The 23,577-nt window shown below is 37.5% G+C and overlaps 1 protein-coding gene across 3 annotated transcripts in view; it reads right to left on the bottom strand.

Moving 5' to 3' along the window:
- Positions 1-23,577, bottom strand: part of CNTN3 (contactin 3) — a 340,674-nt gene that overhangs the window by 232,513 nt on the left and 84,584 nt on the right. For all 3 annotated transcript variants that reach the window (XM_058726205.1, XM_058726206.1, XM_058726208.1), the window contains exon 2: positions 21,038-21,172. In XM_058726205.1, the coding sequence (XP_058582188.1) occupies positions 21,038-21,092 (55 nt within the window). In that variant the 5' untranslated portion in view covers positions 21,093-21,172. The remainder of the gene's footprint in view (positions 1-21,037; positions 21,173-23,577) is intronic.

Here is a 23,577-nt window from a genome sequence, read left to right as displayed (position 1 = left end):
GTTAAGATATCTGGATTTCAGAATTTTCATATTTTAAAATATTTCACATCCATCACATACTTTGATGAAAGTTATGATCTATTTCACTGGATTAATATTCAATTTGTATTATAGTTGAGTAAAAAAAGAGAATGTGGGATTATTTGGAGGGTGCCTAACATTTTACTTTGATACTTTTAGGCCAGCACCTATATTTGATATCTGTGTTTCTGATATTTGCCAATGAAGGAAAAGAACTGTCTACTTTCGAAATGCAAAGAGTATTCGTGCTCCCAAGAAGCACAAATGACAAGAGGGCCCTCCCTAAATTGTCCGAACTGCTAAATGAAATAGTTAACCAATTTCCTGGCATACTAAATGTTTTCATAATGCTTTATGGCTTTCTTTCTTTAAATTTATGTTTTGTTTCTTTTTTTTCAATATATGAAGTTTATTGTCAAATTGGTTTCCATACAATATGTTTTGTTTCTATATGAGTGTTACTTATAGTGCTTTAGAACCTTCCTGACATCCTTCCATAATCCTCAGCCCATAGTTATACTCTCCTCGCTAGATGGTTTAATGGCAACTCTACCTGACAAACAAAAAGTTCAGTGCTATTGTTAGATGCAGTGTTCAATGTGCACAATACATCCAGGAGTGTACGATCCATGGCTCATTTGTCTGAAAAGAAAAACACTTACATCCCCACTTTCTATTATACCAATTTTCATGGACCATCTCTGACATATGCAAATTCACAAGGTTCTCGCCAATCACACTGAATTGAAGACTTCATTAATCAACTCCTTTAAAAACATTTTTTTAGCATCCTTCCCTCAAAGGTTTTAATAGAGATTATTGTATTTGTGGTTTCTATTCTTTACCAAAAAGATTGGGTCAAGGCTTTATGGGACTCAGGCATGATTCCCTTCATGTATTTGAGAAAGAATGTTCAAACTGAACTCCAGTTCAAGGCTGTTGTTTCTATGAAAAAAATAACTATACAATAAAGAATTTCTATCATAAATCAGTTGTAATGGAGAAGCTATTAAGAAGTAATACTAGCTGGTGATTGCTTTCTGTAGTATTTTTGCAGTGTAATCTCATTTATTAGACTAGAGCATAATTGTTTCTGGCCTATACCTCGGTAAGCAGAAGCTAGCTGAGTGTTTGCAAATGTTTGTGTATATCCTGCTTTTTTCTTTCTAGACCACAAAGGGATATTAAGCTGGGTTGTGCAGTAGGTATAGAGATGCAGGGAAACAGGACAGAGGAAGACCATTGCCAAAACTGTGTCTGGAACTATGGGGTTGAGGTGGGGAGAATCTCAGTGCTGCCTCCATCTGAATAACTAAATAATTTCTCAAATTTACTCATAATTTATCATTTACCCACAACTAAATTTTATTTTTCATCATGATTTATTGTAGACACAGCATGTGTGTATACATACTCATACATATAACTGATAAAAAAAAATCTCCTGAAAGAATAGTGATCTTTACTTCATTCTAGATCATAACATGTTTTTCAATTCTATTTTATCCCATCTGCTTTAAAATATTTTCCTTTTTTTGTTAATGCCAGACATAAGCTTCCATATTAAGCTCATCACCTATCCCTGGGATTTTGATAACAATTTGATAATCCCTGGTCTAGAATCATGCCTCTCTTTCCATCAAGGTCCCAGATTATTTTTTTGGCAGGGGGAATTGTTATGATTGCAAGCTATTTAATTTCCTTCATTTAGGAATGAAACCAACTTTGCCAATGAAGGAAATGAACTGTCTACTTTCAAAATGGAAAGAGTATTTGTGGTCCCAAGATGTAAAAATGACAAGAGGGCCTTCCCTAAATCTTGTGAACTGCTAAATCCTCTGTAGTCTTGCAAAGGGGAGCAAAAACTATTATGCTTTGCTGGTAACCTTGGCAAATAACACGTATTTTACGTTATTTTGAAAAACACCGCTTCTTAGTTCTGTATAATATGGAGCAAAATCCCTCATTACATACACTTATTAAACACATGCACAGTCTCAAACATCAACATCTGAAGGTAAAACAGACACTGATTACCAGGCTCTGTACTAGACACTTTGCATCTACAGAGTCACCGAATTCTAACTGAATATTAAATGCTCTGGGTAAAGAAAAAAAAAATCAAACTCATTTTTATGTTATGCTTTCCTTAATAACTAACACAAAATATAAATGATCCTCAGGGCTGCAGAGGATGAGTTAAAATGAACGCTCTCTATACACTTTTGGTGCCATGATCCTAGAGAAGCATTTGGCGATATGTATGAAAAGACAGTTATGCAGGAAGTCTAAAGAAAATCACTCAATTCCTTCATTCATTTTTACTCAGTATTGCCACTTAGTTACCTTTCTCCATTCAGAATTCTTAGCACGATTTTTGTGTACTTTATTCATCATGATATCCCTATCCTCCTATATATTGCCTCGACTTGTTTTTCACTCGCATTTCCCTTATCCCAATTTTTAAACTTTGGAAGACACTGAATATATTCAACACACATTTCTACCTCCTAATCATGCCAATCATATTGTACTTGATAACTCGGTGTCAGAATAGAAACATGTGTGTGTTTATGCTTCTTTGCAAATTGTTTTAATTTACAAAATGTTAATGCTGATCAAATAAAAAAGGAATTTGGCATTCTCAAGATAATTCTAAGCAAACACCCTATCTCCTATGGGAATGTATGTGTCCAACTGCAATAATTCACCATATAAAAATATAGTTTCATATTTTAAGTGAATGAGTGCATCTATGACTCTTAAAAAATATCCTCTCATCATTAGGTGGCTATTTCTGTTTGAGAAATTTGCAGGATGTTGGCCACCTACAATTCATCCACTCTCTCCTGAATACTGAAAATACTGATACTACACAAGAGTAGCTTTAGCAAAACCACACATACAGAGCACTTCTAAAAGCAATACTCTACCAGTCATCTCTTATATAACTTCTGAGTGCTGAAGCAAAGCCCCGTTTCTGGATTTCAATGACTTATTTGAATGTAACAGCTGCCTAGGCTATGAAAATTAAAAAAAAAAAATTTGAGCTTTTGATGGGCTGCTTCATTACTCAGATTTCTAAAGAAGTTGCTTAAAGGGGGCGCCTGCGTGGCTCAGTCAGTTAAGCATCTGACTTCGGCTCAAGTCATGATCTCACAGTTTGTGAGTTTGAGCCCCATGTAGGTCTCTGTGGTGACAGCTCAGAGCCTGGAACCTGCCTTGGATTCTATGTCTCCCTGTCTCTCTCTCTCTCTCTGCCCCTCCCTCACCCTTGCTCTGTCTCCCTCAAAAATAAATAATAAACATTAAAAACATTAAAAAAAAGAAGTTGTTTAAAGTTACTTTCAAGAGAGGCCAGCATTTGTATACATCTTACTTATCCATGAAATGACTCCCTTTGCAAAATATCCTCAGGTCCAGGATAAATCGTTTGAGCGAACCATGAATTTACTTCACATAACTGACACACAACTCTTACTTTCTTCCTTTTGTCTAAATCTCCTAAGGTTAGGATGCAATGCTCAGATTTGAATCTGTCACCTGTTGGCTGCCTGCGCATGCTGCACACTTCTGTATCTTCAACTCAGAACGGGAGGTTTACTTAGAAAACACACTTGCTTTTCAGAGAGGGCCTGAGCAAGATTGTCTTTCGAGGACTTTTCAAATTTGAGATTCGTTACTTATATGAAATGTATAGATGCAACTCATTACATATATTTGGGGATTTTGGTTTACAGACCTATATATGGGTGGTTCCTGGGCCACATCTACCCTGCAACATTATTAAACTCAGATCATAAAATGTTCAGGAAAACACACACACACACACACACACACACACACACACACACACACAAACACTTCCCTGAAATAGCCTCATTTAAAAGTCCAAAAGTATTAGGTATAATGTCAAATTTAACCTTAAGAAAAAAATCAGAGCTTCTTCCCATGGCAATCCCAAACTGCACTACCACACAAAGCAACATTCTGTCTTCCCAGAAGGCAGCCCCACGGGGAATAAGACATATCAGGTTGTTAGCAAGGAATTCACCCATAATTGTTTACCAACTAAATTATCTTGAATTGATTTACACAATTCTTCTTCCTGGAGTGCTTTGCCTCCTATCCTTCAAGACAGAGAGTCTCTTTTGATACTCCAGCCAAAATTAATCCCACTTTATCAGAAATTCAATTTAGTGCATTGGATTATAACTCTCCCAAAGCATCTGTATAATTAGTATTTTGTGCACAGGTTGTCTCCTTTTTTTCTGAACCTGTGCCCTTTTTTATTCTCTAACAGCACATTGCTAAATACTTTGCACATGATAACATAAGTCCTTGATAAAAAAAAAATCTTAAAAAAATGTATTTATGCTTTAGGACAGAGGTCGATAAACTATGCCCATAGGCCAAATTCGACTGCCATCTGTTTTTGTATGGCCTACAAATCAAAAGAATAATATTTCATGACACATGAAAATTATATGAAATTCAAGTTTGTGTCCATCAATAAAGTTTTATTGGAAGACAGCCATGCTTACTCATTTATGTACTGTCTATGGCTGCTTTCACATTATAACAGCACAATAGTTATGACAGAGACCATATGGTACACAAAGCCCAAAATATTTACTACCTGAATATTGCATGAGAAAGTTTGCCAACACCTGCTTCAGGAAGGAATATGTTTAACTGGGGGGTGGGGCTGGGGGAGACAGTGACTTTGCATAGAGACAGACATGCTTTTTTTCCCCTTCAGTACTACCATCTACCTTTTTCGGCAAAACATTTAAGCTTTCTGAGCCACTGAGTTATGGGAATGATATCAATATTATAGGGTTTTTGATGCAAAGATAATCAATATTTTAAATGCAGCAGCAGTACAGTAAATGGAATTTGATATTATTGCCCATTTTTACTTAGCCCTTGCATCAAACTTTTAATTAATCTGACTGAGGAACAATAATTTACGAGAACTTAGTCTAATAAATGGCTTCACTCATTAGAGCGTCCTATCTACAAGGCATGAAAAATGGAATGGAATTGTCCTTATCTCCATGGTAGTTTTGAACACTGCCCCCTGTGTTCACTTATTGGGTTTGAGCAAACAACTGCAAGTATTATGTCTAAGACAAAAGGTCCTTATTAATCTATGTGGGTGGTAACTCCAAAGAAGACGGAAAAAAAAGAAATTTTTATAACACCTACTACATCAGTTCTCACGGAGAGACAACTCTCTAACAGGTATTTACCCTCCTTTCTGTGTCCAAATAATTACCCGCCAAAGTAGTATCAATGGGAAACTTAACAAAATAACCAGCAAAGGGCTTTCAAAAACCCCAGGAGGCATAAAAAAGTATTAGTTCCTTTCATACTGTCATTAGCTGAATGTTTATTTTCTCTCTTCTCCCGTAATAGGAATAATGTCCACAGCACCGAGTATTTTATATTTGCTTTGCTGTGTAATCAAGCAAAAAGAAAAAAAAGGCATTTGTGGCATTGTATATGCTACAGTAAATATCATTCCTTAACTAAAAGATGCATGGGTACTCAGAAACCCATGTAGTACATTGGTTAACAGCCTCTTCTTCATAATTATCCACATACATATGTTCTGTTTATGACCTCTTCGTGTATTTTTTATACATATGTCTGAGTTTATGTGTCATTCATATTTGTACACACACTCACAGCATGAGAATAAAAAGCTCTGTTTTCTATTCAAAAAGTCATGGAAGGTGGGGTGCCAAGGTGGCTCACTCACTGATGCATTCGACATCAGCCCAGGTCGTGATCTCACAGTTTGCGGATTCAAGCCCCACATCGGGCTTTGTGCTGACCGCTCAGAGCATGGAGCCTGCTTCAGATTCTGTGTCTCCCTCTCTCTGTTCCTCCCCCTCTCGTGCTCTGTCTCTCTCTGTCTCTCAAAAATCAATAAACGTTAAAAAAGTTTTTTTTAAATTACAGAAAGTATTTTAAAAACCTATAAAACAACACTTGTTAATGAAAACCTTATATGGAAATGAAAAATCCAGGAGTTCTGCTCCAAAAACTTAAGGCTGATATGAAAACACATGCAGATTGCTATCTGCCTTGAAAACTCCCTGGGGGGCATATACAGACTGCCCTCTCTGCTGCATATATTCTAAGAACAAGAGGGCATAGGAAATGCTGCCATGAATAATCCGCAACAGGGAAATACTACCCCCAGTATTCATATATTCTTTGAATATTACTTGAAACTTAGTAGGGCTGCATGTCAATGGGCAATGCCAAACAATGTCAGAAGGGCAGCCCATGACCTCAGACTAGCCTGGGTTCTTTAAGTCCAGCCAAGGGCAACCTTGATCACCCTTCTTGCTTGTAGGACTGAAAGAGCAAATAATGTTCACATGCTTGTAAGAAACCATGAATACGTCACAAGAGCCAATATAAACAGCGGTGTTCACGTTTCACTCTCTCAGACCAGCAGATCCTATAATGCTGTCCAGGTAAAAAACTGAATCGAGTAACAGGTTCAGAGAATATGGATTCATGAGTCACCACACCGTCACACACCACCACAATTGGTCCTTGAGGTTTCTTTCCTAACCACCTTCCACAAACAGATGATGAGCCTTCGATCACTATGCAGTAAGTCCAGGAAAAGAGCAGTTTCTTCTGTGCAAGAGGCTCCCAAGGTCACACATCCCGAGCTGGGGCTCAGGCCTACCTGAATGAATAGAGAGCATGCTCCTTTCCTTTTTTTTTCAACTGCCCTTTTAGTTAAAAGGAACAAATTGCCTCCTGTTTAAGTGACAGGTGGGAATATTAGTTTTGTCTCCAGCAGTCCCCAAAATAAGAAAAGTAAGCCCAGATAATACAAAGAGAAAGTAGTAAGTCAAATACCAACAGAAGAGCTTAATTCCTCAGCTGCCAAACAGAAGGTGGAAGAGGAAGCATTTTGGTAAATCTAATGGCCTGCTGGCAGTATGGGAAGTTTTTGTCTTTTTTTTTTTCCCAACATTCAGTTTGTTGTTTTTCTTCTTTTTAATCAATAAATATCCACAACGTAGCATGACCAAGATGCACACTGTTTTACACTCAGTAGGTATTTTTCAAAACAGACTGTTGTGTAAACATTTCACTATTGCTAGTTTTTTTTTTTTTATATTTATTTTTGAGAGAGGGAGACAGAGAGCATGAGTGGGGGAATGGCAAAGAGAGAGGAAGAGAATAGATCAGAAGCAGGCTTATGCTGACAACAGGGGGCCTGACGTCGGGCTTGAGCTCAAAAACTGAGAGATCATGACCAGAGTTGAATTCAGACACTGAGCCAACTGAGCCACCCAGGTGCCCCTCATCATCGCTAGTGTCTTAATCTTAACCATGTAACATGAATTTTATGATTAGTAGTATCGGAAGCACAGTTTCACAATTGAATTTGTAGTGCAATGGCAGTTATTATTGGTTCCATTTGTTGCATCAGTGATTTGATTAACGATAAAAAATTAATATAAAGGTTGCTCAATCATTTTCATTTATATGGTTGTGTACAGATGGACAAATGAATTCTAACACCTCATCCATTTCTGTAAGTCATTTGCCTCCTTGTGTTTATTGACACTGCTTAAAGAAATTAATGTGGTGTTCCTTGTGGGCATTGGGAGTTGACCTTATGGAAAAAGAAAAAAAATACTGGCCATCAGTGGACAATTCGCAAAATGGGCCAAGACTCTTCTTGCCATGGTGGCTGGCAAATAAAAACTCCAAAATCTGTTCAATTACTTGATACTGCTTTAAACTATGAAAGTCATATCACAAAACATAAAATAACTATCTCCTCCCAAAGTTTCTTCAAATTATATGCACAGGTACACGTTAAGATGCATACATAATTTGATTGTTCCTTACTGCATATTGTTCTCATCAAGTACTTTGAAATTTACAGTATCTCTATCTCAAACAGCATCCGATGTTGCATATCTAATCATGGGGTTCTGTCATCTAACATTGTCTGAACTGAAAGTGTCAGCTGATGTTCAAAGGAAGCAACATGCAGAAGTGAACATAAATTTTACCTGCAGATCTCATTCATGAGGGATAAAAAAAGCACATGACAAGCTAGGGCTCACTGACAAAACAAGGACAAAGAGCCTGCTATTTCTCAAACTAAAATATTCTGCAGTTTTTTAGTTAGGGTTTTGCTTTGAAAGCAATACGGATGCAAACTGGTCCCTGTGAATGGACATTTTTTTGTCCAAGTTTTGAATTTACACAAGTAGGGACAGGGTTGGGGTGTGGGTAAGGCTCGGAAAGAATGCATAGTCAATGGAAGGTTGCCCTGGAAAGTGAGGGAAGGGATCCTCAAGGAATATCCTTGCAGGCTTTTTCACTGCTGGAGTGTCTCAAAGACATAGCATGCAAAAAGAAAAGTTTTAAAACTTGGAGGAAACAAAAGATAGAAAATGTGGGAGAACTGGACACTACATAGTTGACGTGAGAATTATAGAAAAACATGTTAAAAAAAACCAAAACCTTGCACAGTGCCTGCCAATAAGGACAGCCAAGTAGCTATGGTCCATATTTTTATGCAAGCTCAAAGACACGGACTGGCAACTGGTAATAGTGAGGAAATAGTCTATTTCCACACTGATGAGTATTTCCATCTAATCAAACTCATATAATGATTAGCAAGATGGTACAAATATAGTATAAAGGAAATGCACATCAGTGTAAGGAACCAATCTCCCAAACACTCAGCAGTAGGTAAGATGAATCAGCAAGTTACTTGAAGCAATAAACATTAGTACGTGTTCACAATTCATCCCAGGAAAACAATGTACAGTTTTGTTTTGTTTTGTTTATGTGTTTATTTTGAGAGACAGCGTGCACACATGTGAGAGTGGGGGAAGGGCAGAGAGAGATGGAGACAATCTCAACGTGGGGTTGAAACCTATAGAGACAGACTTGTAACTGAATGAACTACCCAGGCACCCCAGCAATGCACAGTTTTTAAGAAGGAAAGACAGGGGCGCCTGGGTGGCGCAGTCGGTTAAGCGTCCGACTTCAGCCAGGTCACGATCTCGCGGTCCGTGAGTTCGAGCCCCGCGTCAGGCTCTGGGCTGATGGCTCGGAGCCTGGAGCCTGTTTCCGATTCTGTGTCTCCCTCTCTCTCTGCCCCTCCCCCGTTCATGCTCTGTCTCTCTCTGTCCCAAAAATAAATAAAAAACATTAAAAAAAAAATTTAAAAAAAAAAAAAAAGAAGGAAAGACAAAAGAAATAAATACAGAAGCCAGGACTACGACTTACCAATTATCAATCCCATTGAATAACAAATGGGATTCTGATCCCCTAAGCCACTTGGCACACTAAGGCAATTCCTGCACAGGTAATACTAATTAAGTCTGAAGTTTTTTGACTCAGGAACAGCTCTGTATTCAAAGAACCACTTTGCTTTCGGTAGCCCAACCTCCCTGGGACACTTCAGTTTCTGTCCATTCTCTTAAGGCTATTCACCTTAAGCGTAGCTGGAGAAAATGGCAAATGCATGTAAATGGTTTTAATAGGCAACTCATTCCGATGTGTACCTGGGCTGTCACGTCTTCCAAACACTGATCAGTATCAATATTCTCCCTTACCCAGTATCAAGGAGAAACCATTTGGTTCTTTTCTCTGAAAGGATCTATAATACACCATACTCAAAAAAGGCTTACTGCAGGTGAAAGCTTCAGAGGGGAAAATTCAGACAACCTAGATCAAGAACCCATTGGACCAGTAATTGGTCATGTGACTGGGGATAAGGGCCCCAAATGTTTTAATCCACACTGTTCTCTTTTACAAGATGGGCATAGCCTGGAATATATGAGTGTATGTGCAAAAATACATGTATGTGTATGTATGCAAATAAATCCATTTTATCAAAGATTACTGTTATCAATGTCTTTTCTTCCTTCTTGCCAAGTATTTCTTCCTTAAAGGTTTGCGCTCTGGTAATTCAGGGCTTCCTGTTCACAAGAAAAAGCAGCTTTTCTGCAGGTTCCATCTCCTTCCACCTCCTTTTTCCTGAAATAACTCCTCAGTTTCCACCTTACCCTGTTGACTTGAAAGTCCTTCCACAGCTGTATTCTGTCTTTCCTTACTCCTCACACTTGCCCTTGGGGTTGGTCTGACTCTCCATCCATCATCCTTAGACAGTCTCACCAGTTGCTATCACAATCAACACCCCTCACCATCTGAATCTCCTGCTGGGATACCATGTGCCCACCCCTCCCCCACCCCCACACACTAGGATCTCATCTTGTGACTTGCAGCTCATACCACTCTGACAATCTTTAAGCATCTCAAAGAACATACTGAGTACTGAACATACTCAGTATGTTCAAAACACATCCAAATCCCTGACTCCTTCTGTGTTTATTATTTCTTTTAAGTGTCTCATTATCTTCCCACTCAATTTGGAAACCTCGAGAGTCCCCTTCCACTATCTTTTCTCTTTCACCAGGTAGAACTATCCAATTGTTCATCATACCCTTTCAATTCTGACTGTAATTTCTCTCATCTCTAGTCTTTACTTTGTGATTCCAACTACCCTGGTTTGGGTATGAGTTATCTCTCACTTCATGTACTACAATAACCCACAGGCAGATCTTTCCTTTTTGTTTTTCTTCCTTCCAGTGTATCCTACAAACATCCTTTGGAGACACTGGTCTCACAGCAAAGCTAAGATGGCATCATTTCTTGCTTAACAATTTCTAGCCCCAACCTCATTTTTTCCCTACCACTTCTCAATTGTGCTAAGGGCACAGACTCTACATCTAATTTATAATGGAAATATGACTATACTTGATAATGTATTCTATAAGTGAAATTTGCTAAGGGAGTAGAACTTCAATGTTCTCACACACAAAAAAATGAGACATAAAATTTACATTGTCTAGAAATAAACAGGAAATTGAAACAGGTAAAACTAATTTTAATCACATTTTATATATAGCCCAATATTATCAAATATATTTCAACATTTCAATCAATATAAATATTGTTAATCGGATATCATCTATTCTTTTTTTCAAAATATGTCTTTAAAATCCAGTATTTCACACTTAAATCTTAGTTTGGGGCACCTGGGTGGCTCAGTTGGTTAAGCATCCGACGTTTGGTTTCATCTCAGGTCATGATCTCAGGGTTCATGGGTTCAAGCCCCACATTGGGCTCTGTGCTAACAGTGAGGAGCCTCCTTGGGATTCTCTCTCTCCCCCTCTCTGTGCCCCTCCACCCCAATCTCTCTCTCAAAATAAATAAACAAAAACTTAAAAAAAAACAACCCACAAATCTCAGTTTGGATTAGCCATAATTCAAGTGCCCGATAGTTGCACATGACTCTGCACAGCACGGCATAGATCTATAGAAACACGGCTTGGGTTTGAAATGTGGCTACACTTAATAATGGAATGTGACTTTAGGCAAGGTAGTAATCTCTCTGTACCTCAGTTTCCTTCTATAAAGTAATAATATTTGTAATAATACCTAGCTCAAAGGATCACTGCAATAATTAAATACAAACAGACTGCTTAAGCTGGGGTTGACACGCAAGAACATTTCAATATACATTGATTGTCATTATTATCAAAGCTATTACATACTTGCCATGTATGACCGGGATCCAATTCTATGTTACACTTTTCTCCAGACTTAAATAATCTTTCCTACCCGTTATGGGCTGAATGTTTGTGTCCTCCCCAAAATTCATATGTTGAAGCCCTATTCCCCGATATGACAGGGCCTTGGGAGGTAATAAAGATTACATGAAGCCACGAGGACAGGGCACTCATGATAAGATTAGTGTCCTTATAAGAAGAGACCAGAGAGCTTAATCTCTCTATCTCCCTACCATGTAAGGACCTAGGAAGAAGATAGCTGTCAGCAAACTAGGAAGAGTGAGCTCACCAGCAGTGGATCAACTGGCACCTTGCCCTTGGATGTCCCAGCCTGCAGAATTATGAGAAATAAATTTCTGTTGTTTAAGTCACCCAGTCTATGCAGTTTCAACAAACTAAGTTAGACATTGCCCCATTCTCTTACATCATGTCCAACTGTAACATAATGGTTATATCCATGGGCTGTGGAGTAAGGGCTGTCTTCCAGACTGGTTTTCAAATGCCAGCTCAAACCCTTGTTAGGTATGTGAATTTTAGAAAATTCCTTAACTTGTCAGAGCCATTGGTCCCTCATTCATAAAATAGTGATAACAATAGTACTAGGCACAGAGGTTGCTGAAGGAATTAAACAATATAATCCACTCAAGGCCCTTAGCTCAATGCTTGGTACAACGTGCTCAATGCATGTTCATTCTCAATATTATTATTTTAAGATCCATCTCAAACAGTCTTCCCCATGAATATTTTTCCTTTTTCGTTTCTCTAAGTTCTCTCTTCTTAGAACTTCCATTCCAGTCTCTTTTTCCAGCACTTTTCTTAAATAGGGTCTTAAATCTTTAGCATTTTTCTTCTCTCACTGTTTACATGTGCCTCCTTTCCTTCCTAGAGGCAATAACCCAATCCATCTTACCTTCCTCTATACCACGTATCACAATGCCTTACACAAAACACTCAGGAAATGCCCGCTAAATGGCCGTTCAAAAAGATAATCTGGGCTGCAAGGTGTGGGATGCGCCAGAGAAAGGAAGGGAAAGAAGGCAAAGAGATGAGTAGCAAGGCCAAGGTGATAGTTCGGGTGAAAGATTATAAAGACAGGGGTTGACCATGAAAAACTGTACTGGAAATGGTGAAAATTAGGAAGAATGACAAGGAAGTGTAATTCAGGGGCACCCTCTATCATAACATAGACACTGCCTTCTCTTTGCTTATAGATATATTTGTAAGATAAATATTTCTGACCAGAATATCAAGATTTTCCCTTTGTTGTGTCTTGTATAAATGCATGCATGTACATGTGTATGTTTGTGCATGCGTGTGTTTGTTTTATACTCAAAGTTCACCATCATTCATGAGTTAAGACTATACTCCTACATAGGAGCCCAATCCATCTAGCTCTGCTCATATATCTCATGCAAAGACAAAATACGCACAAGGGTACTTAAAAACACTTTTATGTGATGAGTACTTTAAGACAGTTTATCACTTAGGCAACAGTCAATTAAATTGGTTAGCACTGCATTTCTAGGAGTCAGTGAACTAATCAACAGATGCATTTGAGACAATGGCCACTTTAAGAGCCAAATAAAATTGTGGGTTTTATTTAATCTTATGTGTTTACTGAACTCTAATAGCATTTCCAAAACACATTATTTTTTAAGTCCCCCAAACTCTTTCTTACTCACCATCAAGCTTACAAAAATCCAATAGGTGGAATTATCAATGATCACGGTTATAAGAACAAAATACACCAACAATGCCTGCCTTGTTTTTCTCCAGATTTTCACATTCAAACTCTGATAGACTGTCAAGATGTAAATGGGATAAATGAAAAGCAATTCAAGATTTAGGGTGCTGCAATTGAGAGGGATGATTTGAAATAAGTTTATTGGTGAAAACAGGGAGGATGTCAAGATTTATAAGCAGAGATCAGCAACATCTCCATTTCACCAGTATCAGTGCCATCAAATCATACTACACTGCACACAAACACAGCAGAAGAAATGACAGTCATTTGAGATTATGGCAACAGTTTACTTGAAGTGCCACATCCAACACCAAACTCGTTTTCTCAGTGATTACAAGTGTGGCATCATTAAACCAAATGAAAAATATTTCAGGGGGGACTTAACAAGTTTATTTTGCTTTTAAAGCTTTCCTTAACCACGACTGGGATGAAAGACTGGCACAGAAAGTGATTCACATTAAGGTGACAAAGAACAGGATGGCATGTGTGATTGGGGCACATGAAGACATTGTATCCTTTACCCACAAACTATTGGAGAGCATATGATTTTCAAACGCAGCCCAAACGTACGGCTGTTGTTTGTTGTTTGTAGATGCTGTCCATTACTAAATCTGTACTGTTAAAGGAAGCCAAGGCTCATGTTTAGTGATCATACATTTCATCTTAATTACAGTATCAACAGTTTTTAAGAAATTATTTAATCAGGGCGCCTGGATAGCTCAGTTGGTTAAACATCCAACTGTCGATTTTGGCTCAGGTCATGACCCCAGGGTCATGGGATCAAGCCCCATATCAGGCTCTGCACTGAGCATGGAGCCTGCTTAAGATTTTCTCTCTCTCCCTCTGCCCCTCTCCCCAGCTCATGAGCTCTCTAAAATAAAAAAATAAATAAAAATCAATTATTTAATCAAGATGATCTAAATCATCTCCTAAAGCATGATCTATGTTCTCAGTTATAACAGATTTCGGGATGCAATGAGAAACATATGCTATCTTCATAGGTCTTGGAAGAGGCAAACGAAGTTCAGGGGTTAATGTAGCTCTGAAGAATAAAGACTGGGCCAGGTTGGGGAGGGCACATGTGTTGGAGGAGGGCATTTACTGCTTTTTATGCTGTTTAAGCCAGGGTGGGGCCATGGAAGTATAGTATCACTGAAGAGCTGGTTCTTTCTGCTATGTTTGATCTGTATGCATAGAATCAGCTTTTCCCTCAGGCTTTTTTTTTGTCCCCCCCCCCCCCGCCCCGCCCCTGCCAGTGATTGCAGGATGGCCACCTACGGCAATCAGGATTTCAGAATTCCTCACTTGGACACACTAGGATATAGGGCACTTTCCACAAAGTGCGAACATAAAATCTTATGGTAAAAAAACTGCCATGAGCTCAGTAGCTTAGGCTAATCATTGGGGCAAATGAGACAGGTCCATCTTGGAGCTTTGCAGGGTATCAATCTCTTCCAAGTCTCATGGCTGTTTCATGATTGCAGAACAGAGTAGACGTTGGAGACACTACCACAATATCCATGAAAAGAAGGTCAAGGACACCTGAAGATCATCCTCTCTTCTTAGATTATTGGCTACTTACTTTCACAACTCATTTCTAGGTATTACACAGTATTAGTAGACCCCAATGTATTGGTTGTTCACTAAAATTTTAAAAGAACAATTTGATGAAATAAGAATAACTTCGAACTTTTACAGAAATACAGTATTTTCCATGGTGGTGTTTTAACTAGGCATCAACAATAATTTTAGTTACCCAAGGAAATTTCTCTTTCCAAAAGAGATATTTACTTAGCTAGTCCCACTAGGAAATTAAAACTAAAACCACAACAGAATATAGACTGTGAAGTCTAGAATTTCCAAATGCATTCATTAAGGACTTGTCTACATTCACCAAGCTACGACACTTGAAATCTGAACTCAACCTACAAAGGATTCAGTATTTGTAGGCAAAACACTCTCAGGAAGTATTTACAACTTTTCATATGAAATCAACAAATCCCAATTCCTTAATTCATTTGGTTTCCTGTTGGGCTAGTTACATGGTAAAAACAGTTGCAAAATGGTCAGGTTTCTATTTCATAAATGTCTAGAGTTGTGCTGTTCAAAATAATATAATGGAAACCACACATATTTTAAATTTCCTAGGAGCCACATTTAAAAAGGTTAAAAGAAACAAGTGAAATTTTAATATTTTTACTTTATGAAATATATCTAAAATATTATCATCTCAACCTCTAATCAATATAAAACTACTGAGATGTTTTTAAATCTTAAAAGTTTTGGTACCAAGGTAGGAAAATTCGTGTGCCCATTTTGTGCTTACAGTACATCTCAATATGGACTAGTCACATGTGGCTAGTGGCTTCCACATTGGACAGTGAACATCTAGAGTTTCTCCTATAGTTAAGCAATTAACTAATAAGTAATTCAGTAGTGAGACAACAATCTCCTTGAGCTCTTGAGGATTCCTACTCCACGGCCTATACCCTGACTTTATTCCAGAAAATAAATTATTGAAATAGTAAATACTAGTGATTAGGGGACTACACTTTGGTTTCAAAGACAATAAAAATCTTGATATAACCACACAGATTAGGAAAGTTACTTAAAAACTTAGAGACTGTTCTCCTTGTCTCTAAGATAGAAATAATATCTATCTCATTGTATTTTTGTAAATTAGATGAGCTAAGTAAAGCACCTCAATGAATGAGGTTCCATTTATTAATATTGTTAGTATTACTGGGGTACCTGGGTGGCTCAGTCAGTTAAGCATTGGACTTTGGCTCAGGTCATGATCTTGTGGTTCGTGAGTTTGAGCCCTGGGCTGACAGCTCAGAGTCTGGAGCCTGCTTCAGATTCTGTGTTCACCCTCTTTCTCTCTGCCCTTCCCCCTCCTGCTCTTTGTCTCTCTCTCTGTCAAAAATAAAAATAAACATTAAAAAATTGTTAGTATTATTAACTTTGCTGTCATTACTATTTTTTCTTCACCCTCATGTTCCTTCCTTTTCTGGCTTCTTCTCAAAATGCTGGAGGGTTCTCTTTTGTCTTTCATTTCTACTTAGGTCTCTGGCTCTTAAACATTTTTGACAGCAACTCAGTAAGAAATATATGTAACATGAGGACTCAACACACATATATTAAAAGGAAGGCACCAGGAGGACTGGGGTATTGTTGGTTTTGTTTCACTGCTGTATTCCAAATGTCTGGAAGTGTTCAGCAGAAAATATTTACTGAATGACCAGTGCATGCTGATATATTCTACTCCATCCCTTTTTAATTCTAATTTACCTACTTTAATAAAAAACAGTGGTCATGATCCATTACATTGACTTTTTTTTTACCCACTATTTAGTGGAAAACTGTTACCTGTGCTTTGGGCTGGGTCTTCATTCCTTCCATGAGGCACACTTCTGGATATGGACAGAGATAATTTGCTCTAAACACAAGGTGACAGAGAGCCTTCGAGTCCATCCTTGACTCATCCTTTTCTCTCATACCCACATCTATTTTGCGAGCAAATCTTTATGATTCTACCTCCAAAATACACCCCAAATTTGACCAGCTGCTATCAGCCTGGAGTCAGCCACCATCACCCCCCTGCCTGATTATTACATTAACTTGTAATTAGTGTCTCTGCTCCTCTACAATTAATCCACAACACAGCATCTAGCAAGGTCCTTTTAAAAGATAAGTCAGATCACATCATTTCTCTGCTCAAACATACTGTGTCTACTAGGGGCCATTTAGGGCAAAAGCTCTAAATATTGTCATTTACTCATTCTCAGCCATTGCTTTATTTTCTGCTGCATCCATTGCCACAGGGCCCCTTGGCTCTCACCTACCGCTTCTCTCTTGGTTTGACCATGCCAGCCTTCCCGTTGCTTCTAGAACACCCAGCTTGTCATATGTTAGAACCTTTGCATGGGCTATTGACTCTGCCTGGAGCTTTCTTCTCTAAATATCTACAAGGTCAACTTGTTCACCTATATGTCTTTGTTCAAATATCACCTTCTCGAGGAGGACTGATCTTATTTAAAATGGCAACCCACATCTCAATCTCCCACACTCACAATATTTTGTTTTTCTTCCCCAGTGCACTAGCATCTTCTAATTCAATGGCATTTTCCCCGTCACATGCCAGAATGTAAGCACCAAGGACAAAGAGCTCTGTCCATTTTCCTCACTGAAAACAATATGGGTTGAATAAACAGATGCCAAAAAAGTATTTCTTTAAGAATGAATGAAGCCTATGGGCATCGGGGTGGCTAAGTCCATTACGCATCTTGCCTCTTGATTTTGGCTCAGGTCATGATCTCACAGTTCCAGAGATTGAGCGTCATGTAGGGCTCTGTGTAGAGAGCCTTCTTGGGATTCTTTTTCTCTCTTTTCTGTCTCTGCACCAATCCCACTCATGTGAGCTCCCCCCACACACACTTCTCTCTCTCAAAATAAATAAATAAATTAAAAAAAAGAATGAATGAAGCTTAGTGGTTTGTTTTTTTTTTGAAGAAGAAGAAGAAAATCAATCAAATTTATTCTAGAATAAAAGTCCTGGCTAGAAATTACTTTTGCCTCTTTGTTGTGGGGGAAACATGCAGATATAAAACAATAAAAGGAAATGAAAAACTGCACAAAATAATGGATAATGAAAAGCTGAAATATGAGAAGACAGCAAACACGTATTATCAAGCATTTGCTGCATTTATTGGATTTATATCATTGGCTAAACACTACTCTAAGTAAGCAAATTTGCACAGTGGGTTTTTACCTGCCATTGTTACGAGGTAGCCCCTAAATCATGAACAGATTTTTAACTTTAAAACATAGACGATGACCCATACTGGTTAGCAGAATATCACACTCACAAACCAATCTTTTAAAGTAAGCTTTATATAGATCCTAGAGGAGTACTAAAGTAGGTAAAGTATTATATATAATCAACAGTCTTTAGAAAATTGGTAAGAGCCGAATTCTTCTCCATAATTATAAAGATGATCAATTCTTTAAATAACATTCTGTATAAATGTATCATATATCAATTAATATAATTCTTCCTTAAAAATCCTTAAAGCTTTTTATTTTTATTTAATTTTCTTAGGTTTATTTACTTTGGGAGAGAGAGAGGGAGAAAGAGATATCAGGGGAGGAGCAGAAAGAGAGAAAGAGAATCACAAGTAGGCTTCACACGGTCAGCATGGAGCCTAACGTGGGATTTGAACTCGCGAAACTGTGAGATGATGATCTGAGTTGAAATCCAGAGTCAGACACAACTGACCGAGCCACCCAGGTGCCTCCCTCTTAAATTTTTTTTATCAACAAACTTTTATCAATATAAAACCTTTTTTATCCAGAGAATCAAGTTGACCTTTAACTTGTTTTATGAAGTCCTAAGATTTTAGCAAAACAGACACTGCTTTTTCTATAAATTTGCAAAAATAAAATTTGTAAAACATTTCTCAAACATGCTGAAACAATACATACAACCTGAACACTATATAAAATTATAACTTAACATTTTACACCGCTGATAAACTGATCTCATTTTCTGTTGCTACACTTTCACTTTCTGAGCGTATCTTCTTCTTTTCAATTATTTGGAAAATTAATTGGAAATTAACTGGAAAATTGGCAAATTGGAAAAAACTGGAAAATTTCAAAAAATTGGAAAATTTCGGGGTTGCCCTATGAAAGTTGCTGTGGTGAATAATAATATTGCTGTAGTACAATCTCTTTCAATTTGGTCCCTCTACAACAACAGGACTCAAATTTGAAACTGTGTAAGTGAAGAAAAGAATTCAAGAAAAAAAATATTTTAGTCTGGATCTCTGTGTTGATCTTTCTCCAATGATCACTTGAAAAGGCAGAAATCTGTAAACAGTTGGTCCTTTGTTCTTCAATGCAGATTAGTAGCAGTCAAAGAAAGTGATTTGGAAGCAAGATTGACGGGCACCTGGGGGGCTCAGTCGGTTAAGAATCTGACTCTTGATTACAGCTCAGGTCATGATCTCACATTTCGTGAGATGGAGCCCTTATCTGGCTTCTCGCTGACAGTGTGGAGCCTGCTTGGGATTCTCTTTCCCTCTCTCTCTGCTCCACCCATGCTCCTGCTCTCTCTTAATAAATAAACAAGTTTTAAAAACGAAACAAAACAAAAAAACAAGACTGAGACATTAAAAAGGAACACCCACTTTGAAAAACCAAAAACTTTACTTTAAAAGGTAGAGGTTTTAATTTATAATCTCTGATTTATGAATTTTTTTGCCATAGATTTTCATTTAACCATTTGAAGAATGTTTTAAGTCTGACATGAGAGCTCAAAAATCTACTCCAATATATGCATGTCTTCAAGTAACACGTGTTTTATTTGACAATGCATTTGGGGGCGCCTGGGTGGCTCAGTCGGTTGAGCGTCCGACTTCAGCTCAGGTCATGATCTCACAGTCTGTGAGTTCAAGCCCAGCATCAGGCTCTGTGCTGACAGCTCAGAGCCTGGAACCTGCTTCAGATTCTGTGTCTCCCTCTCTCTCTGCCCCTCCCCTGCTCATGCTCTGTTTCTCTCTCTGTCTCAAAGATAAATAAAAACATTAAAACAAAAACCAAAAACAATGCATTTGGCCTCATTCCACACCAATTTGTCTTCTTAGAAAGGAAAAATGACAGCGTGCTTTTTTAATTAGTTTCTTTAGGTATCATAAAGAAACTGTGTTTAGGTAGAAAATTGGTTGTCTTCTCAGGAGATGGGTGCTATGTTTTTTAGGGGTAAGAGGTGATGGCCCCTGTAATTTATTTTCAAATGGGTTAGCCAAATAAATAAAGGAAACACACACACACACACTTATACACATACGCACAGAATACATTAAAATGGCACAATATTCAAATACAGAAAATATAAATGGTGCATATGTGTGTATTCATTACACTATTCCTTCAACTTTGTAGGTGCTGGTTAGCACCTTTATAGGTGCAAAGAAGGAAAATGATAAAAGAAACCAAAAAAACTAATTGTGGTATATATACCACTCTATTTTAAAAAATCCTTCTCTAACTTAGAAAATAAAAAAAAAGGAAAATAAAAAAAAAGGAAAGGTCAAATAATTTACAGTAGATTCTTTTGTATGATAGATATGAGATTATCCATTTTTGTACTTTGTTCTAGATTTTAAATTTCCCAAAAATTAAAAAAAAGTAGCCTATGTTAATTTTTGATCCCTAAAATAAGTTATTTGCTAAAGTAAAAATCATATTGTTTTTAAGATTAGATATGAAAATACTGGCGTTAAAACTTATATTCTCCTTTGTATATGAGAGATTACAAATTTTAGCTCCTTTTGCGAAAAAAGTCATGAATTAACATTCTCAAATTCTGATTAGCTCTTCAATCATACTACTACAGTAGGTCTATATTCTTAGGTGTCATTATATTTGCTATGAGGATAAAATGTCTTGCAAAAACGGGGGGGATGGAAAGAGAATCCAATTTTCAGAAGGAATGAAAATTTCCTTCTGGGAAAAATACTTGTTTTCTTTGCTACTGGTGGAGTATTACTTCAACATTTAAAAATTATTTAACATAGGACTCAAGTAGAGTTCCAACCTCAATTTAGAAAATACAGCTTATTGTTACCTCCTAGGCAGCCAATGAATGAAAGCAGGATCAAGTGTTTCCATGACAACATCATCTTTAATTGCCAAAAGCAAGAGTAACTCTTGTCCAGTCTCTGATGAACAGAATGCTTTGTCTTCAGGTAAATCCTTTAATCTGTAAAATATATGTACAAAGAAGTTAGGCTTAAAAAAAAAACATACTGCTTTTAAAAATAGATTTTCTTCTTTTCATAAAACTATATTCATCATGGTCACTCAAAATTCTGAAATGAACTGAATCTGTTTTGATACAAAAGAGATGTATGAAGTGTACAGACTTTAAAAACACTTTATATAATGGATATGCAGATAGAAGCAGCTTCACAGAATTATAGATGTTCACAATACTAAAATATTAAATATTAACATATTAAATATTAAAACTTTTGATAGATAATAATTAGAACAAATAACATATTACCCTAAAATTCTAACTTTTCTCATTTTCTCTAATGATAACATTTTGGTGAAACTAAGAGTCAAATCAGCAAACATCTTAAAGCACCATTTGCAGTGTCTCTGAATCCCTAATAAGATATATAAATTATAAATAGCATTATCAATACTCAAATTAAGCCTGTTTTTCAGATACAATTGCAGAAATCCCCTAATTGCATATGCTACATAAAACAGATCCAAAAATGTGAACGGTGGAAATTGTTTGGTCTGAGAATCTTGCAAATGAAATGATTTTCTTCTTTCTTGATTTCTCATAAACTTCAATGTGCTGATTGAGAGAAAATAATTATCTGAATACCCTGTGTCACTTTCAGTGGCCATTTGACACTAGTTGATGTTATGGTTAATGATCAAGTAAGCTAGATATGCACACCTAAAATTGGAGAATCTTTTCTGGACTGCTGACACTCAGCTGGTTCCACACAGGAGAATTAATGACTTTGACTATCATCCATGTTAGCAGAAAAGGTGTACAACTGTGATTCAGCAGCTGCTATGAATTGAGCGACATTACTTGTTGCTGAGCAAGAGAGAAAATGTCAGCTTTCTTAAGACAATGGTGGTTTATCATGGGATCCTGACATGCACTGTGATGTATTCAGCCAGAATGAAGTGTGTCCAAATAATAACAATGCCATGAGTGAAAATGTGATAACCTGTAAGTTACACACTTAAAATAATATATTAAATCAGTCATTCCTCTAGTGGTATTCTTATGCACTTGTAATCTAATATATGTTCTTGGGGGGGATGTAAGTGGTGGAAACACAACAAAAATGCCAGGATTTAAGTATGACTTGATCCATGGGAATATGAAACAGGTGGAATTACAATTGTTCTAAGAACTGCAGGTGAGTAACTTACTGTATCATGGTATCTATGACCATCTCTCACTTGCCCCATTACTACCAACTGCTTGTGTCTTGGGTTCCCCTAATGCAAACATTGCTAAATGAATTCAAGTGCAAGCAGTCTGCCTGGGTGGTGAAGGACAAAAAGAGTCAGGGTATGAAGCAATGAGACAGGGGAGGAAGGCAGCCAATAAAGGGTAAGAAATAAAGTCACTGATCCTTGTGTAGGACTAGAGCTTACTCCCACTGGGGAGACTCTGGAGGTCCAGCCCAGGCAGAATAGATGCCACAGAGTCATCCAACAGTTATCGTGGAGTTGCCCTGAGCTATCCTTGCCCAGGGACAAGGGAGCTGGGGTACTTATACACCAGTCCCCATTAGTCACTGTTTGGAGGCTATCCTCAGGGAGTATTAATTACCCAACACTTCTAATCTCTCCCTGGGAGAGCATAATGGCTCCACTGCTAAAAACATGCCTTCAGGTAAAGAAATGTATATGGTGACAACTGGAAGTGGTGTGTGCATTGACATGATAAAAAAACTAGACAGTATGTCTGGGGAAGGCATAGTGTCTGTCACAGCAGGCACATGAACCTGAGAGTTTTTGAAGCCATTTTCAATACTATCAGACCCCAAAAGACTGATGGTTGAAATTACTCAATGATTTAAGCATACAAGTGGAGATACATGTTCTGTCCCCATCAATCATTACACTTCTCAAGTATTTCCAGTGGTTGAGTTTCCCTACTTGGATCAAAGGCTTTCCGATACCGAGCCTTCCTTCTTTTATTTCTTCTCAATCAGTTGTGCATTTTGTGTCCATGATTGTTTTCAGTTACTAACTTGAATGATAACTGAAATCATTCTAGATTACAGGTAACTTATAACTGACAACTATAAACACCATAATCATGCATATGAGATATGAGAAAAGTAGTCCAGAAATAATGAGAAGGTAACACAAACTACACAAACTCACACACATGTACACATGCACGTGCACACACATAAAGTAGAAAAGGAAGAAATAAACTCTCAAATAAAATAGAATGACAGTCACAAAAGAGGTGGGAACATGAAGTGCAGTAATATTATACATGATGTGTCGAAGATTCATAAAACGTTTTGGAGTGATTGCAAGATGTATTACAGTCTGGAAACAGTGGGTAAGTCTTAAAAACAGGAAGGGCTTGAGAAGTATAACAGTAAT

Source organism: Neofelis nebulosa, chromosome 4 (assembly GCF_028018385.1).
Source record: "Neofelis nebulosa isolate mNeoNeb1 chromosome 4, mNeoNeb1.pri, whole genome shotgun sequence".
In the NCBI taxonomy this organism is placed as follows: Eukaryota; Metazoa; Chordata; class Mammalia; order Carnivora; family Felidae; genus Neofelis; species Neofelis nebulosa.
The sequence above is the reverse complement of the archived record's forward strand: the minus strand, read 5'-3'. Positions and strand labels throughout refer to the sequence as shown.